The following is a 13,744-nucleotide window of genomic DNA, read 5'->3' as shown; positions in this document are numbered from 1 at the left end:
GAGTCAATGGTTTAAAGTATCACTAACTCTGGATCAGACCAATCAAATAATGTTCAAATAAAAAGTCATTTATCAACAAGTATAACCCCACAAAATAAAGTTACTAAAGCACGAGTATGGATTATTATTATTTTTTTTTAAAACTCCAAATGATGTCATTTCAGACTCAATAACAAAACAAAAAATAAAATAAAATTCAACTCAGTTGACTCATCCAAGACTTTTGACCAGATTGGCCAAGGGGCTGGTTCACCAACGTGAATCATATCAAATTTCTAGATCTCCTGTTATCATTCTGCACCTTAACACAGAAATGTGGGGGATGATCATCAAAAGAACATAATTAAAATGCTATGTATCTCATAGATAGAACTCTTATTTATTGTTTTAATCAATGAGATGAAGTCAACTTAGCTAAAAGGAAAACTGTACTGGTGAACTAAATTCACAAATTAATTATTAAAGAAGGCCTCTAAATTTATGATCAGTAACATAATTTGCAAGTGGAATTCTGTCAATAGCTTCAAAACTTTTTCATACGGCTATGTGTTTAAGTCAAATTTGAGCATTGTTGGCCCAATTGAGAATAGTTCTTTTAAAAGCATTTTCTGTATTCACACGGAGTCAAACTTGAAACTTCGTATTTAAGTGGTTAAAACCCGTTTCACTAGGACCATACTATTAGTTTCTAGGGATAAAAGATTTGTGAATTTGATATTTAGCCCCTTGATTAAATCCCAAAGCATCTAGTAAACAAAATAAGATAATAGTGCACCAACAAGAAGGCATAAAATGATCCAATAAATAGTTAAATACAGCAAGAACCAAACCAGTCCCCCGAGTCAGCAAAGTAACTAAAAGGAATATCAAATAAATTAAAAAGAATTGACTCTAAATTACGTTAGGAGAAAAATAAATGAGTAAAACATGATAAAAAGCCAGGTCAGTCCCTAAGGAATCCAAGATAAAGGGCCAAGGGAAGGGAAAAGGAGGGATTGTAAAAATTTATGGAAAAATTGTTCGCTACTGCAGACACTGTATTACAAACTCAGTTCATCAGCAAATAAGATGAACATGAGATCTAAAGTCTTTGCAAAAAATCACATCACAGATACAAAAAGACGGAGCTAATAAATCCTCAAGAACATAACAAGCTTGCCAATTTTTGAGAGGACTTTAATTATTTCCCCTTGTCTTCATCCTTCTGAAATCTCTTTATGAACCCCACTTCATCATTACTCACTTTCTTTTGCTCATTCACTTTATTTATCTTTTTCGCTCGAAAGCTTTTTGTGTTTTGTTCTACACCAGTTGTTCACTATTTTCTGTCCTTTTGCCTCTCTCCTTTGTCTCCTTTGTGGGTTGGAACTTATCAATTCCCTTTCTTGAACATTCCTTTTCTAAGACTTTTTTTCCCTTTTTATAATATTGTGAAATCAGCTCTCTATTTAGATCTTTCAATTCACGTTTTGTGTAGTTTAGAGTTACTTAACCTTGCTTCTCATTCGTTTCAGAATGATCTAAATAAATATATTGGCAAATGCCTGCCAGTTCATCATCAGCCTCGGATGCTTCTTGCATTGTTTTGCTACATGTAGCCAGCTTGATTATGAAGGCTAACTAATCTACATATATAGGCATAATACTACCTCCGTTCCTAATTATAAGACCCAGTTGACTAATTTGAGGAGATTAAGGAAGTAAGTTAAGTTAGTTATTTGTAACAAATAAGTATTGTCATTCCTAAAATATCTTTGCTAATTAAGTGTGTTGGTTAGAACTATAATTATTAGAAGGACTATCTTGGGAAAAAATGCATTAATATGAGAGACAAAATGGATTGGGGTCTTATAATTAGGACCAAACTAAAAGTCAAACGGGGTCTTATATTAAGGACCGGAGGTAGTATTTCATAAATAATGGGTAGTTATATTGGCTTTACTGGAATCTACGTTCATTCACGTGGACTAAAATTTGAGACCTCATACTTAAGCGGTCAAAACTTGTTGAGCTAAAACTACTAAGACCAACACCTATTGGTTAGTGGATTAAAGGTTTTAATGCAAATGCTAATTTTTGTTGGCAAAAAATAAAAATATTAAAAATATTAATTTATAGCAATTATCTATAATATTAGAGGGCCGAAACTGAATTGGCGTTCATGACAAAAACGCGTATATAGCTGCATTCCACGTTGTGGACAAAGCTTAGAGGGCACATGGAGTGTGTGCACTAATGAAATCCCACTATTTTCACGTCTCACTCACTCCACAATCTCCGCATCAGTTGCAGGATATAGCTTTGAGTCTATTAATCGTACACAGCTACTACTGCCTCGTTATGTTCTTAATATAAGATTCAGTTGACTAATTTAAAAAAATTAAGACAATTATTAGTTATTTTGAAATATTTATATTTATTGTTTTTTTCGGAACTAATTTTCCTCATTTATAAAAGTATTTTAGAGATTTCATGTAACATATGATTTAATTAAATAATTTAGTAACTTTCTTATTCTCCACAAATTAATCAACTAGATCATATATTAAGGACCAATGATGGTTTTTTTTTTTGCAAGAGATAATTAAAGAAAAGCTCTCTCAACATAAAACACAACAGCTTAAATTAGAGACTTCTTGAGTTGGTTAAAATTTAACTGTACTTCTTACCCATTTTCATATGCTACTCTAGTTTTATTTGTCCCTTGCCCTTCTGAGAACACCATCATGTGCCCCGCCATTTAAGGACATGCAATCATCAATTTTGATTTACCCATTGGGATTTACATGAACAAACTCATTGAATGTAATCAACCTCGGGATTTTCTTGATCATATTGTTCCTAAAGCCAAAACCGTGCGAAGTTTTTGCAGTTATTTAAGCCTTCATGACCGAAAAATTTGCTTACACGTTACGAAAATAAGCCTTTTCATTTCTAATCTCACTCCTCTTCTAACACACTCCTTACACTAGCTAGTTGCTTATTTTTAAAATTCTGTAACTCTCGCTATAGCTACTCATAAAAACGTAAATGTGCTGGTTTTGTGATAACTAGTTCTGTTGAGCAATTGTTTTTTCAAGGGGGAAAAAAACCTAAAGTGCTCTGAATATCGAACCAGTTTGGGTGCCTATCACTAATTTGATGAGCATGCCAAACTCATTAAATTTAGATTGTCCAAATTTGATTCTAATAGTTCATATTTGATCCCTTTTTTATTTTTTTTAATTTAAAATGATTATTTCAACGTGTATAGAATTTAAAATAAAAATAAGTACTTAAATATTATTTTTAAAAAATAATTTTTATTTAAAAATAATTAATTAAAAATTTTAAATTTGAACTATCCACGGCAGATTTAGACAGTTTAGATCTGATGAGCTGATAAGCACCTAAAGAAGCGTGCTTTTGTTTCTTTTTTTACCCCTCAAAACTGTACTAGCAAAGATTAGCAACTTGTAGTGATGTTTTCCATCGAGAAATTGGCAGAGTCCTGACAAGGTCATTTAATTATATATCGTAAATTATGATTAAAAAAAACAACATGAAGGAAAAATAATGGCCCATTTCATCGATTACATAAAGTGCATCAAGCACAGCCCGGGGACCACAATCATCACAAAAGCCTCCGTCCCATTTGAGTCTGTCTGTCTACACACACACACACATGATATTATAGATTCTGTTTCGAGGTCTTCTATATAAATAAAGACACTTACAAGTATAATATGCACGCTCCAAATCTTCTATCTTCTTCCATGGCTCTCTCCTCAAACTTGGTTTCTTTTCTCTTCTTCACAATACTTCTCTTGTCGTCTCTGCAAATCCACGCCAGAGACAGTCAGTTCTTCAGCAAAGTCACACATCCCGTTATCGACAAGAATAATGGTGAAGAAACCGAGCTCCCCAACGAAAAAGAAGAACCTGTGATGATGAACAAGCCAGATCAGCAAGAGCCCGTCTTCATTCCTGAGATTGATAACAACTATGGCCTCTATGGCCACGAGTCCGCCGGTCCGACCACTACCACCACCACATACCAGCCTTACAAGACTGAGTCTGAGGAGGAGTACATGAGAAAGTATCCAAACAAGTACTCGTACTATAACAGAGACCAGAACGATTTCATCAACAACAACAATAATAACTACTACAAGGATGCCTATGGTAATGATCTGGACAAGAAAAGGTACACAGGAGGAGGATACGAGAATATGTCGAGTAATCAGATGAGGAAGAACCAGAAGCTCTACAACGGCAACAATGGCGGATATGATCATAGGTATCGTCAGTATAACGGTGAGAGGCAAGGAATGAGTGATACAAGGTTTATGGAAGGTGGGAAATACTACTATGAGAACAATAACTCCATGCAAGGATATCAGAACCAGCTGGGGCTTGAGGGTAATAATAACATAGATGAGTTTCAGCCTTGATCTAATTAGATCAGTGATACGTTAGAGGATAGGGTTAATTATGATGGTTTCTTTAGTTAAATTCTACTAAAGCATACATTTTGGGTTTACCTAGTTCCTGTCATATTCATGATATGGAAAAGTTATGAAGTACGAGAGCTTGTGTGTAGCTTCTGTTAGAGCTATCAGTGAAGTGGATAATGCCAAGTTAAGCTTGCTTATTATTTGTTCCATAGATGTGTGTGTGTGTAAAAAACTTTCTTTGCGGGGTTGTGTCGCTCTTTTCAAATTAATTAACCTAATAATGCCAATGAAAAACAATATGGTGAAGAGGAAGGAGAGATATAATACTGCCCTCTGGTCCTATATATGAGAATTTTTAAGGAATGACATCTTCTTCTTTGCAAGAGATATGTATAGCCAACTTTTTAATTTATGTGATTTGGTTATTTGTACTTTATAAAAAGGATAGGAGGGAGCATATATTATTTTCAATATATTATTCATGTAATTAAAGAGAAGTAGATCATATAATAATGGTGGCCTATTTTGAGGGTAGAAGATACCAACTTATCTAGTTCTTTCCAATCATACAATTTGTGCAATGGGCAGTCTAGTTTGATTAAAAAAAAATGAAAAGGAGATCAATTAAAAGGAAATTAGAATAATATGTCCAAAATCGATGAAACTTTTATCTTTTTCTAATTAGAGTTGGGGAAAATTTTAAATGAAAAAGAAAAAAAACTAGTGGTTTTCATCATGGCGTTGGCCCCACAAAATGAGATTGCCATCATTTTTGAACGCTTTCAGAGGGAGCATTAGACTATAAAAGTTGAGTGGTAACTTTCCTTTACATCATGGTTTATGTTAGGAAGAAGACGCGTCTGATTTAATTTGGATCTATTGGTATACTCACACATGAATAGACCAATAGAGCCTATTTTATTTGGACACAACACAATAGATACACCCTCATGAGCAAAGAAAGAGAATTTCACTCGCTTTGTTTTTCAAAAAATATATGGCTGGCCATATTTAATGAGTAATTGTGTGATATATTTATAGTAAAAAAATCTAATATATTATCCTTGCTTTGAATATTGGATAAGCGATTGTGATAGATATTAGGAATATTTTTCAATCACATATAGTATTTTAATTAAATAAGATATCTTGAATTTGGATAAGATGAATTTTAAATTAAATATGATATTTATTTAGTTAAAATTAATTATAATTTATATTAAGTTAAGAATTAGTTGATTCGGCGAAATAGTCCCACTAAATAACATCCAAAATCCATAAGTTTATGTCCTTTTGCTTCATATTGGCCAAAAAGGGGATTGTGTTAGTCAAAGATTAGATGAATAAAACAAATTGAGTTGTTAATATATTTACATACCCTCTTACTATTTATATCACCAAATAGCAACAATGAGATATGTAGATAGTGAAAAGAACAGAGACATCAATATATCTAGATTTATTTCAAACTTGTTGTAACTATAGACAATTAAAAGTGGTTGGTTGTGTGTGTGTAAAGGTAGGTTCAATTTGATGAAAGAAAACTAGAGATCAACAAATTCAGATTATCTTTAAAGCCTATACAAATTAAAAAGAAATAAACATAGTTGTGTTCAATTTTGTGCTTCATTTATACAAATTGCGTAGAAGGAGAAGACCTTAATTATGAAGATGATTAGCCAGTTGTTATCTACTTATCTTGGCATGCAGGCCCCACAAAATGAGATTGCCATCAATTTTGAACCCTGTGAGAAAGGCTACATTAGAATTGAGAGGTTGAGGGGTTAGTTTCCTTCGATTTTGGACAAACCACTAGATTAGGATTGTGTTTTTCAAAGATTATGAAATAAAACAAATTGAAGTTGTTAAGATCAGACAAATTTAACCATCGATTTACTGATGATATCACCAAATCATACCAGCTGGCAAGTTTGGCAACCAAAAAAAAAAAAAAACCAGCTGGCAAGGATTCTTAGACTTTCTTGTTCTTTTTGACTTTTCCCTTCGCACTTTTTCTTTATGGACATAGATTCTCTAATTTAGTTTAGAGAGACAGATTTTAAATTTTGTATTGTAGAGTTTAAATGTAATAAATAATTAGAGATATATAGATTGATTATGGCATATAGGGTTAGATCATTTGGAAGGGTGCAGCTTCACCTTTTTTTTGTTCAATTAGATGCTTTCTTAGTTAAGGACACGAATAATTCTGCTCATGCTAGTAGCAGTTAATTTGAGCTCCTTTGTTATAAAAAAAAAAAAAAAGGGAGCGAATGAATATAAGAACAATAATTAGTAAATTCTCTGCACATTTTTATTGTTTATTGCGTAATAATTAACTAAAAATGTTTATTGCGTTATAATTAACTAAAAATGGAATAAAATAATCATTTGACTCTTTGGCTTTGAATTAGTTTGTAACTTAGTTTTTGAACTTTAACGAGATATAAATCAAGAATTATAATTTTAATTTGGTTAATATTTCAATCTCGAAACACTTTAAGTTGATACAACTTAAACCCTATAATTTAAAACATTTAGAATCTTAGTTTCTATATTTTAAAAAAAATTATAAAGACTAACGTTATTTTTTCAAACACCAGTTACAGTTTTAAATGGCTAAAAGTATACGTACATAGTTGTGCTGAGTTAAAGTTTAAGTTTCCATCAATTTGGTTTTTTTGCCAGAATTCGATTAAGTTAAAACTATAGGAACTAAGTTATACTGAATTGAAATTTAAGACTAAGTTACAATCGAGTTAAAATTATAAAATCAAATGATTAATTTTTCCTAAAAAATTATACTTCAAAGGATCTTGATTAATGTGAAGCTTTTCTTTTTTCCCCCCAACATTAATGTGAACCTTTTTAATTCAAAAAAAGTAAAAATATACATTTGGTCTTTTAATTTTATACAATATTTCGATTTGGTCCCTTAACTTTAAAAGACATACTTTTAGTTCTTTAACCATAAAATTTTTAGTTTAAAATGATATTTTTTTTATAAGAATCATGCTTATTTTGAAAATTAAATTTAATATGTTAACATCGGAAAATGTTTTATCAACATTGAAGATCTTATCATCTTTTTTTTTTGTTAATGATTTTAGCATTAAAAGATTAAAAATATACTTTATAAAATTAAAGAACTAAAAATATATTTTAGCTAATAAAATATCTGAAGATGACATCGGCAAAAAATAATAATAATAATAATGTGAAGCTGATTTTTATTTATCATCTAGTAATACTGAATAATTCATGTTCAACTACGGCTAATCGTAAAAAGGAAACATTTTCTTATCATAATTTCTTTTATCTACAAAACTAGATTTTGCGTTCTCACGTTGGCATAGGGCAGTAAAATTTTGTACGCTTGAATGTTAAGCATATGAGTGTGTGTGTGTGTGTGTGTTGTAATTAAAATGCCACTTCAATCTTTGTTTTTCATGTAATCCAAATCTGAACGTGGTTTTGAGGATGTTGTTTCTGGATTTTTGGACAATGATGACCAGTAGCATTAAAAAGAGAACTTGTAAGGTGTGGCCTAAGAAAATTTGAACTATAAGGATTTATTCCCAGTTAGATAAAATTATATAGACTTTGAATTTTATTTTTCCTAACTTTCTTTTGTCATGACCATTATTAAGTATTAATATTTGTTGGCCTTATTAAGTATTAATACTGAAACTTTAAATTTTAATCATGTAAAGCTTAACATAAAAATATAATTTAAAAATCTCTTAATATAAGTTTTCCCTCTTCATAATTAAGACTATTGTGTCATGTCTCCTTAATTCAACATTTGGAATTGAGTTTACATCTTTTTTCTTTTTTTAAAAAGTTATTTAGCGGCTTAATCCTCAAATATTTACCATCTAAACTTTATTGTTTCTTTTTTTTTTTTTTTGCCATGTACAGCTATTCTTTTATTAGAGGCAGTCTTATTCAAAGTATTATCGGGTACTACATATAAGTACTTTTTTTAGCGGAAATTTGAATATTGGTTTGTCTTGTTATAAGAGAATAATCCCTTTTACTAGACCCAATCTCCATTGGTCTAAACTTTATAGTTTCTGTTCACAAAAAAAAAAAAAAAAGATTTCTCAATGTTATTTATTTTTTAATTTTATCACCCACAAACCTTTCTAGTCATCATGTAGAGGTTTATTGTTAGATATCACTTCATCCTCTCAACAGATAAATTTATGGAACGCGTTTCCCTGCTCAGCGGGAGATGAGCACTGATAGCTCATCTCCCATGCGCACCGTTTCATTGAATAAAATAAAAAAACCTGTACGCTCCAAAACAAAACGCTTCTGCTGCGCTCCTAGGGAAAATATTTGTCGTTCCAGCCGACGCAAGAGAAAGCGAATTACCACACTTGGTGCCATTGAAAACTGGAAAAAAACTGAATTTCGGTGGGAAAAAAGTTGAATTTCGGTACAGAAAAAATTTCAGATTGAAGAAGGCATCAGATTTCAGACCTTTGCGAGAAGAAAGCATCAAAGGTTTCTTATCTTTCATCTTTTTTGCGTTCTCTAACAATCTTATTTATATATTTTCATATATATTAAAATGGGGTCATATGCAGGTTATTATTATATATATATTATATATAATTGAAATTTAAAGTGGCTTTAGATGGTTTTGTTTTCTGATTTAGCTTGTTAATGTTATTATGTGAGTAACCTATAACTTGTGTTTATATTTTTGTTTGAAGAATGGTATTTGAAAATTGATCCTTTTTTTGTATATTTGGAGTTCATAAAATTCCAAATTCCTATTGATGATATTTTTTAAATTGTGATATATTTATCGTATATAGGAACCATATCATGGAAGATGAATTTAAACTCGAAATAGGGAGAGAGTTTGAAAGTCTAGATGAAGCCTGGAACTTTTGGAATGAATATGGGAGTAAAATTGGGTTTGGAGTTAGAAAGTATAATGGAACAAAGAGTAAAAAAGATGGTTCCATTATTACATATAGATATGTATGTTGTAAGGAGGGTATTCGGAAAAAAGATAGAAGAGAGACAACCACTTCTAGATATCGGCCTGAGATAAGAACCAATTGCAAGGCAAGAATGGTTGTATCTCGTATAGATGAAAAATTCAAAATCACCAAGTTTAATGAAGAACACAATCACCCCCTTCATACACAAGAAACAGTGCACTTGTTACCATCACAGAGAAATTTATCAGAAGTTCAGGCTCATGAAGTAGATCTTGCAGAAGAATCTGGGCTTGAACCTAAGGAAGCTTTTGACTTAATGAGTACATATGCTGGTGGTCAAGAAAATCTTGGTTATACCATGATAGATGCAAGGAACTACTTGATGAAGAAAAGGCGAAAGCATATAAAGTTTGGAGAGGTGGGATGTCTTCTTGAATATTTTCAAAAACGAATTGCTGAAAATCCTTCATTTTATCACAAATACCAATTGGATATGGAACACCAAGTTACCAATGTGTTTTGGGCAGATGCTCGTATGTTAAAAGATTATGCACATTTTGGTGAGGTTGTATCACTAGACACGACATATAGTACAAACGGGGATCATCGGCCCCTTGCACTTTTTTCTGGTTTTAACCATCATAGAAGTGTGGTTATTTTTGGAGCAGCGTTGTTATATGATGAGACCATTGAGTCTTTTAAGTGGCTGTTGGAAACTTTCTTAGATGCTCACACACAAAACAAGCCTCAAACAGTGTTTACTGACCAGGATCAAGCTATGGCTAGAGCATTGAGTGAAGTACTTCCTAATACAAGACATTGTTTGTGCACTTGGCATTTATTACAAAATGGCATTAAACACCTTGGGAACTTGATGAAAGAAGGTTCACACTTTTTGACTGACTTCAAAAAATGTATGTTTGATTATGTCCAAGTGGATAAATTTGAAGAAGCCTGGAGTAAATTGTTATCTTCTTACAATGTCCATGAAAATGGATGGTTGAACTCCACTTACAATATTAAGGAGAAATAGGCCAGGTGTTATATGAAAGATGCCTTCACACTAGGTATGAGAAGCACATAGGTTAGTGAAAGTGTGAATGCTGAGGTGAAGAGATGCACAAAGCCAAAATTAGATATTAATCGATTCTTCAAGAGATTTGATAAAGTTGTAGAAAAGAAACGATTTAAAGAGTTACAACTTGAGTATGAATCTCGACAAAAGATACCGAGGATGGTCAATCAAAGTGCACCTATCTTGCGCCAACTTGTGCAATTTTATACCCCTGCTGCTTTTGATATGTTCCAGGAACAATGGGGCCTCCAGTTCTCCGTAAAATTAATTGAACGTGATGAGAAAGAATCATTGTTTGTATACACGGCCCATATGATAGATGAAGAGGGGGAATGGAGAATTGAGTTTAACCCTGAGACACATGAAATTTGTTGTAGTTGTCAGAAATTTGAGGCCACTGGCATATTATGTTGCCATGCATTGAAAGTATATGAGTCCAAAGATATAAGAGTTATGCCTGAACAATATATTCTCAAGCGGTGGACCAAGGAAGCAAGGAATGGGATTGTCCATGATATCAAAGGAAATAAGATACAAGCAGATCCTAGACTTGACACAATACGAAGATACAGACAACTGGTGATTAGTATGGTAAGATTGGCAACACAGGCTGCTATTACTCCTGAGGGATTTGCTCGTGTTCATAAATGTATTATTGAGTTACAAAAAGAGTTTACTCAAGATAATGAAAATGATACTTTTGAACCAGTCATGGAGCCAGAAAATATGCCAAAGGGATTCAAGAAAAGAGATGGAAAATTTAGAAAGAAACGTCACAAAGGTTGGGAAGAGAAAAATCGACAAAAAAGAAGAAAAGTTGCACCAAAGGTATTAAAATTTAATTCATATATAAGGAAAAAACTAATATTTACTCTATATTTATATTTATAGTTATGTTTTGTAGGACCCTCCAGAGACTTCATCATCTAAGAAGCCATCGAAGAAAAAACAAAAGGCTTCATCACAAATGAAGGATATTCAAACTCAAGCTTCAACAATCTCACATTTAGAAGCTTCAACACAACTTTCACAAACACAAGACTCAACTTTTTCATTCTCTGTTTCTCCAACACAACATGGTTTTCCACCCTCTAGGTCACAACCATTGTCATATACAAGTTTATTGATGGTATGAATTGATAAACTGTTTATCACTAAGTGTTGTATATAGCTTTTATACTTTAATGTCACTGTCATTTCCCTTTGCAAATATAGGCACAAAGTATTGCAATTCCATCACTTGAAGCCATAGATCTCATGCCAAACTATATGCAAGGTAATAAATATAAAAATATATGCACCCAATTTAAAAATAACATTTTATTCAGTTCAACAATATCATATACAATTTGCTTTTTTTGTACATTTTAGCCTGTTTACGGACTTGACATATTACATGGTTTTTTTTTTTCATACAGGAGAGTAAAACACACTCATGACTTTTTATGGCTTTTGGAGACTATTATAGCGTTCGTCTCGCTACTTTATGGCTTATCATTGCCTATCATAACAAGTTCTAACTTTTGGAGATAGTTTGCTTTGCTTGTTTTGGCTACTTTGCTTTAATGAGCGCTTTTTGGCTTTTTGCAAAGCTGAAAGGACAAACTTCTGTAGGATGGGATTTCAATTGATGAGATTTAAATAATATTTTGATTAGAATTTGGATATATTGAATTAAATAAGGAGTATCATTATTGAATGGGATTTCAATTGGAGAGAAAAGTTAATAATTAATTTTAGATTTGAATAATATCTTAATTGGGATTTGAATACATTCAATTAAATGAGAAGCATAATAATTAAATAATACTCCTCCGGTCCTAAATATAAGACCCATTTTGTAGTGTAATTTACACTACAAAATGAGTCTGTATTTAGGTCCAGAGGGAGTATGTCAACTGGGGGCTTAAATGGACAAATAAATGAATAAATTTAAATTTTTATATGTTTCTCCTAATTTCTGAATTTTTAATTCAAATCTTATTTGAATGAATGAAAAAAAATCACTCTTCTAAAAGAAGTGAATTTTGAGCTACTTTAAATAATACAATTTATTAGAATTTAAAAGTTGATTAAATATTCTAGTCCGTGCATCGCACAAGGAAAATTTTTTTTAAGTTTTTATACTAAATCAGCATGCTTCATTTTCTAAAACAACTAATTCTTGCAATTAACTATGACAAAGTTGACATGAAGTCTAGTTTGGCACCACATCAATGCAAAAAATTATGCACCAATAGTTGTGAGCCTTTATCAACTGAAATAATGTTCAACGAGATTAAAGAATAGAAGCAAAGAATACACCAAGAGTAAAATTCCTAAGGTAGGAATGCAGTATTATTTGGGAGGTTCCTAAGTTACCAGTGTTGCGCTGAAATAATGTTCGCCTAAGAGGGCAGCAGAAGCGTTTTGTTTTGGAGGGTACATGTTATTTTTTTTACTCAATGAAACGGTGCGCATGGGAGATGAGCTATCGGTGCTCATCTCCCGCTGAGCAGGGAAACGCGTTCCATAAATTTATTTTGCGCATATAAAACATCAATCCACTTTATCAATTAAATTATAATTTTTTCTTGGATTCTCATTATTAATTGCATATATTAAAAAAAATTAATTAGAAAATAATTTTCAATATAAATGATTAAAAGTCGTGTTTTTTTTTGGGGTAAGGGATTAAAGTCATGCTTTAAAGAAATTAATACACATTTTCACAAATAATTAATTTAACAAATTTTTCTAATATTTATAAATTAGTTAATCTATATTTAAGATGAGCGGGTGGAGAAAGTACTCCTAAACATGGATATGTAAAATCTTATGAATGTTTTTACATGATTTATTCTCTCTCTCTATACATATAATAAACTCTTATTATTAAACTATTATGTCCATTGTTCCAATCATGTGTTTTCTTTTTTTCCTTCTACGTCAGCATTTAGGGTGAAATAATGCTGATGAAAAAATTAATACAAACGATCGGTAAATAACTAATCATAGATGATTGAATCAATGTTTATTTTTTTAACGCAAGACAAAATGATATTAGTTAAGTAAATTTATTAAGTATGTAAGGATGAGTAACTGATTATCTTTTCATTGTATAAAATCCTAGCCCTCCCGATATGAAATGCATTACAAAGGTGCAATTTTGAAATCAAAGATCAAATGGTCCAATAGTATCAGAAAACTTTGAATTGGAATTTATTTCAAAGTAAAATTTAAATCAACATATTAAAATTAAAATTCTAACTTATTATCTTTTTTGATAAAAA

General features: G+C 31.5%; 3 protein-coding genes across 3 annotated transcripts; all 3 read left to right on the top strand.

Moving 5' to 3' along the window:
* Positions 1-3,716: 3,716 nt before the first annotated feature.
* LOC114724404 (protein E6-like) lies at positions 3,717-4,468 on the top strand. Its single transcript, XM_028910742.1, has one exon. The coding sequence runs from the start codon at positions 3,726-3,728 to the stop codon at positions 4,431-4,433; it is 708 nt and encodes a 235-aa protein (XP_028766575.1). The 5' UTR covers positions 3,717-3,725; the 3' UTR covers positions 4,434-4,468.
* A 4,807-nt stretch (positions 4,469-9,275) lies between these two features.
* LOC114724432 (protein FAR1-RELATED SEQUENCE 5-like) lies at positions 9,276-10,430 on the top strand. The gene has a single exon (XM_028910780.1). The coding sequence runs from the start codon at positions 9,276-9,278 to the stop codon at positions 10,428-10,430; it is 1,155 nt and encodes a 384-aa protein (XP_028766613.1).
* A 201-nt stretch (positions 10,431-10,631) lies between these two features.
* Positions 10,632-11,898, top strand: LOC114724431 (protein FAR1-RELATED SEQUENCE 2-like). The gene is made up of 4 exons (XM_028910779.1): positions 10,632-11,300; positions 11,377-11,601; positions 11,688-11,748; positions 11,891-11,898. The coding sequence occupies exons 1-4, from the start codon at positions 10,632-10,634 to the stop codon at positions 11,896-11,898; spliced, it is 963 nt and encodes a 320-aa protein (XP_028766612.1).
* Positions 11,899-13,744: the final 1,846 nt, after the last annotated feature.

This window comes from Neltuma alba, unplaced genomic scaffold (genome assembly GCF_004799145.2).
Source record: "Neltuma alba isolate B1F8T4 unplaced genomic scaffold, ASM479914v2 tig00012187_pilon, whole genome shotgun sequence".
NCBI lineage: Eukaryota > Viridiplantae > Streptophyta > Magnoliopsida > Fabales > Fabaceae > Neltuma > Neltuma alba.
Note: the sequence above shows the minus strand (reverse complement) of the source record. Positions and strands in the feature narration are given on the sequence as shown.